The 5,997-nt window shown below is 45.8% G+C and overlaps 1 protein-coding gene across 1 annotated transcript; it reads right to left on the bottom strand.

Annotated features, from left to right (window-relative positions):
- Positions 1-162: 162 nt before the first annotated feature.
- On the bottom strand, positions 163-2,206 carry CCDC179 (coiled-coil domain containing 179). The gene is made up of 3 exons (XM_026018199.2): positions 2,162-2,206; positions 1,114-1,163; positions 163-277 (listed from the first exon to the last, which is right to left on the bottom strand). The coding sequence occupies exons 1-3, from the start codon at positions 2,204-2,206 to the stop codon at positions 163-165; spliced, it is 210 nt and encodes a 69-aa protein (XP_025873984.1).
- Positions 2,207-5,997: the final 3,791 nt, after the last annotated feature.

Raw genomic sequence — 5,997 nt, 5'->3', positions numbered from 1 at the left:
ATGATAGTTGAGATTTTGATTAGAGGAGTTTTAACGTAATCTCTCAGACTACACCTACACTATTTCTCAAAGGAAAGAGGAAAGCCAACATTTAGAGTACTACATAAGTTAAAAATGAAGATATCTTTTGCATTTAAGGACCTGTTACTTTTAGTGAAGTCTCTATATTGTACTTACTAGGAGTCCTGGTTCTGGAAGAGGAGCAGGTCTTGAAAACCGTTTATTAAATTTCCTCTTCTCTTTCCTTATGTTTTTCATATTCTCAATACGTTTATCTCTGGACTTTAGGGAAATTAAAGGGAAGGAAGACAAATTATACTTTTTATAACATAAAAAGTTAACATGCTGGTTATATTTTTGGTTAGTGCCAATAAAAAAAGATAAACACAGTCAGTGGATATGGTTTACATAGCTACATAAAAGTAGGAACAAATCTTTTTTTTTTTCAAATACGGGGTTCATAGATGAAGAAAACCCATCGGAGCATCTCTAGAGTTTTCAAGCGAGACTATTTACTTTTGATTCCCACTTCAGCAACGGTAGGATCTAAGGCTCATGGATATATATGTTTACTTTTGTCTTAAAAGTAATGTTCGTTAAAAAAAACCCGAAGGGATTTTCTTTATAGAAATAAGAAAACAAAACTCATGCACATTCTGTAGTTCTCTTAAATGCAGCGATTTTTATGTCCCCAATTGTGTGGCCTCCATAAGTAGCAGAGATCTCAGGGTCTAACTGGAATGCTTTGAAGATAATGGAGCATCGGGGTGCAGGTTATATGAATAATAGAAACTTTTATCCATTTCCATTGGGAGTACACTTGGCATAATGGCTTTGAAAACTACGTCATATTACTTTATAACAATGAAGAAATTGCGTTCCCTACGATCCAGCCATTCTATTCCTATTACGTTAAAAAATAAGAATATTAAGTATTTAAGTTATCCTAGTTAAGACTCATTCTCATAGTGGTCTCAAGATCCCAGAGTCCCATGAAAGGTGACACTGAAGCATCTAAATAATAGACGTTCTACCATATTGGAGACCACAAGGCATAAAGGAACATAACAAAGGTACAATTTTGAACTTATTTATTGAATTATTTATTGAAACATTACCTGCCTTGCAGTGACTTCTGAAGGATGCTGCCATCTTGGCCCTTCCTACACAAAAGGTAAAATGAAATTAAAACAAAACAAACCACACACACACACACAAAACATGAGCAAATAGAAATACTAGTTATTATAATAGGAAGCCTATGCTACTTTTTTTTTAAATTTATGTAACATATGGATATTATCTCAATGGCAAGACGCAGGCTCAGAATAAGAACATTAGGGATCCCTGGGTGGCGCAGCAGTTTAGCGCCTGCCTTTGGCCCAGGGCGCAATCCTGGAGACCCGGGATCGAATCCCAAGTTGGGCTCCCGGTGCATGGAGCCTGCTTCTCCCTCTGCCTATGTCTCTGCCTCTCTCTCTCTCTCTCTCTGTGACTATCATAAATAAATAAAAATTAAAAAAAAATAAAAGGAATGACTTTATATAAAAAAAAAAAGAATAAGAACATTAAGGTAAAAATCAGGGTGGAGGATGGCAATAGTGTCATGAACCACATGGAGGGAGCATGTAGAGTACTGAGATTTATCATGAAGGAAAGGGTGGACAAGAAATAAAAACATGTTTCTGCCGGTCCTTGGGGTGACCGAGGAACCCCAGCAAGTGGCATGGTTTTCTGAGATACGGGGAGCTTGGCTGTTTAGTTTGTGGGGTTCCCACACCTTCTGCTGATTTCTAAATTGTACCTTAAATACCTCCCCCTCACCTCATTTTGATCCACTTGTTTAATCCAAAGAGCCAGAAGCAATGTCCTGCCCCCATCCTCCCCAATATTGAGAAACTTCCTGCCTCCCCCCTCTGTCAGCCCGATGCCACCTCTGGGGCAGAGCAGTGGGTCAGTCAACACCCCGCTGACTGCCTGACTTCTAGAAGGCCTTGAAGTGGGGGCTTTCCCTGTTCCTAAGTGGGTCCTGCAACCCAGGATCTCGTCTGTCTACTTCCCGGGGACCCCCAAACCTGCGCCCCAGGACCACCCGCTGTGGTCACAACCTGATGGTGGGAATCGCAGGGCCCCAGGGCGAAGTGGGGCCCTGGGCACTCACGGGGTTCACTTGGATGGCATCATCTTCTGTGCAGCACAGGCACATGCTGCTAAGGCCCAGGCCGGACACCCCCTGCAGTGACCAGGGCTCACCCTGCCCCCTGCCTGGCCTTGCTAGGGCCCCACCCGGCCCCATCACAATTCCCTTTGTCCCAGGGCCACGCCCTTGCCCTTGCCCCCAGCTCCCTGCCAGACCCATCACAATTCCCTTTGTCCCCAAGCCTCACCCTTCCCCAGCCCTCACTCCCACCCCCAGCTCCCCGCCTGGCCCCGCAGGCAAGGGCCAGGGCCCAGGTTGCCACAGTTCTCCCAGCAGGCCTGCTTCCACCAGCCCGAAAATGGTCGTTCCATTGTTTTCTTACTTCTCAGCCTCTGCCCTCTTCCCGGGGAGCCCCCTGGCTCTGGTCCCTGGCCCTGCCCCTCAGCCTGCTGTTGGGGCTCCCCATTCCCTCCCCTCACTCTTGGCCCACCACAGCATTCGCTGGCCCCATCCCCCTGCCTTCTCCCTGTGGACTGCTGGCCTGAAGGAAGGGAAGTGGGCTTTGACAGATGCCCCAATTACAGGCTGCCCATGACCACCAACTTTTTCTCATTTGAAGATTTTATTTATTTGAGAGAGAAAGCGCACAAAAGCAGGGGTGAGGGGCAGAGGGAGAGGGAGAAGCAGACCCCCCTGCTGAGCGGGGAGCCCAATGTAGGGGCTCCATCCCAGGGCCCTGGGGTCATGACCTGAGCAAAGGCAGACGCTTCACCAGTGGAGCCACCCAGGCACCCCCATGATCGCCAGCTGGAACCGGGTCTTCACCATTGCCTCCCACCTCTTTTATGTTTGCCTGGATCTTCCTTTTTTTGTGTGTTCTCTTCAAACTGTCTCTCCTCTGTTGAAACGTCTGAGCCCACACAGCTGTTGCTTCACACACGGAGCTTGGCTAACAGGACACCAGAGCTTGTGCTCAGCACTGTTGGATGAATGTACGTGCATTAAGTTGTCAACTCCTTACAACAACCGGAGAGAGTAAGAGCCTGATTATTATCATCTGGGAAATGAGGCATTAGCGTTATTAGGGATTATCCTGCCTGAGGTTACGCCATTAGAAGCTCTGCTGGGACTTAGATCCACAAAGCCGCTTCCCAGGCCTGTGCTCTTCCACCTCCGTCTATGCCACCAATTGCTTCGAAAAGCCCAGACTGGAGCTGCCTCACTTCCTTACCACCTTTAAGTCTATCACCTCATTTGTACCCATATTATCCTTTCCCTGTAATCCTGTGAAATTGAAAAAGTTAGTTGCCCCTCTTTTTGTCCCCAGTAAATCTGTTCATTTTTGTTCCCATCTTCTCAGAGATCCCGTGTAAGACTATTCCCTCCCCTTGTTACCCTCTCTTTATTGTCTGTTTAAACAATTAAGGGCAATACGCTCAAGTCATCCCCTATTTAAACTAATAAACCAAAGCCCTTTGAAAAGCAACTGGTTGTGACCATTGCCCATTTCTTGTATTTACAGTAAATAATCATAAGCACCCCCTGTGGTTCCCCTCTCCTCTTCTTTACATAAATCCAGTGCAATATTGCTCTGCAACCTGCTTCCACTCTTCCTACCCCCACTGGTACTTGTTTTAAAGTGGTCACTGGTGATCTTCCTACTCAATTCAACGGACACTTTTTACCTTGTGGCTTTTGCGCAGTGTCAGGAACCGCAGCCAGTTCTCTTGGGAGAGTTAGGCTACGGAAAGTGAGATAATCTTGCCCACAGATAGTGCTTGAATCCACTGACCACTTCCTTCCTGAAGTTCTCCTGTCTGGGAAGAATACGACTTTATTTTTATTTATTTATTTTTATTTTTTTAAGACTACGACTTTAAAGAATTATGTAATCTCGCTCATGTTCACAATCCAGGAAATGACTTGAAATCCTGTGCTGTCTTCACTATCTCATGTTACCTCAAGAACATATGTTTCGGATACTTACTATTATATATCTTGCTAGGTCCTGGGAATATAAAAATGAATAAACTGAATTACTGCCCCGAAGGCAAGTCAGATAAAATAGCAACAAAAAAATAGTAAAACAGCGTAATTGGGAACAGTAATAGGGGACACGTGTTGTGCAGAAATGCAGGAGCCTCTGATTCCGTCTAAAGATGAAGCCTTCAGGATCATGCCAACATCATTGCGACTGGGGCAGCCAGGCTGGCCGCGGATAATGGTTCCATCCTTCTGAGTTCCTCATCTACCTTGGCCTTCCAGGAATGATGCGTCCACAGGTGGATTCGCCTGGTGCCGCCCCTGGGTTGGGTAATACCTTTAAAGCAGTTGCATTGGGTTAAGGACAGAACCTGAAAGTGCCCGTGGAAGTGCCTGAGCTGTACTTTAAAGGATGTGTGGGGGTTCTAGAGCCAGAGCGCTCCTGATGGACGGAGCAGCCTGTCCAGATGGCAGGAGTAGGGCTTTGATGGGATTTGATGAACGAGTAACTACCGTCAAGGTGTTATCACTCTTCATTCATCAACTTCTCATTGCCTTTCCTCCTCCTTTCTCCTGCAGAGCAAACAAAGCAAGCCACCAGGGCTGAGGTTGAAATTTATTTGTTTGTGTGTTTTTTATTTATTTATTTATTATTTACTTATTTATTATTTATTTATTTATTTATTTATTTATTTATTTCAAATGTATTTCACAGGACTCAGGCCCTCTGAGACGGCTGCAAGGGAATGTCTCCTAGTGTGATGTCGGAGGCTTATGGGGACTCGGGTGGTGGGACTCACAGGGAGCCCACATTCTGCCCTCATCGCCTTCACTTGAAAACTCTGTAATCCTGGCCTATTAATGGTCTCGCATCAGCTTCCATTCTCCTGTCTACATTTATAAGACGGGGATGATAGTATCTAACAACATAGGTGTTGGTTCAAAAACTCGGGAATTTCCCTGGTGAAATCTGAACCTGACCCCTGTTCCTGGGAGACAAGGAGAGGCAGGCGGGAGAGGCGGCCCCTGGCCACTCCAGGTTGGCAGGTGGCAGGTTCAGTAGGTAAGAAAACTTACATGTGAGGCTCGCCTTGGGCGCTCAAAAGATGAGTAGGTCTCTGCACTTGCCCACTTGAATCTTGGAGGTTTGACTAGACGTCTTAATGGGGTTTGGGTACCTCATAAGCCTGTAGGGTCTCAAAAGCACCTTACTCTCTCGCAAGGCTGTGTCCTTGACGATGGCTTTCACTGTAGAAACAGTAGCTGGAACGTACGCATTCCCAAGACAAAGGAGGGGGTGAGAAGCCTCCCGCATTTTCAGGGTCCAGCTCTCCAGTCGACTGTAGTCACATCCTTTCCACGAGCTCCTCCAACAACAGAGTTGCTTATGAGCATTAAGAATATTAGAAGTTGGGATCCAGTCCCACATCGGGCTCCCTGCATGGAGCCTGCTTCTCCCTCTGCCTGTGTCTCTGCCTCTCTGTCTGTGTTTGTCATGAATAAATAATTTTTTTAAAAGAATATTACAAGTAAGGAATTGGGGAGTTCATTCCTTACTAACTGGGGAGTTGCTTAATAATCATAGTTACCTTTTACTATTCAATCATCCAACTGGAAAGAACCTCGTATCTCATCCAGTCCAGTCTCCCATCTGATGCTTTCACTTCTGTCCATGTGTTGATTCTGTGGCAGAGCCTTCTTTTGGTTGAATGACTGGATTGGAAACTCAGGGCAGTTCCTTCAGTTTTTTGTTGTCTCTAATTATAGGAACCTGTTACTTCGCTGGTGCTAGGTCTGTCCACATGGGCCTCACACAATAAACTAATTCTCCTCCGCCTGGTGATGAGGTTGGGGAAGAGGTTGAGATTGTCAGA

This window comes from Vulpes vulpes, chromosome 11, assembly GCF_048418805.1.
Source record: "Vulpes vulpes isolate BD-2025 chromosome 11, VulVul3, whole genome shotgun sequence".
In the NCBI taxonomy this organism is placed as follows: Eukaryota; Metazoa; Chordata; class Mammalia; order Carnivora; family Canidae; genus Vulpes; species Vulpes vulpes.
This window is presented reverse-complemented; position numbering and strand designations above follow the sequence as displayed.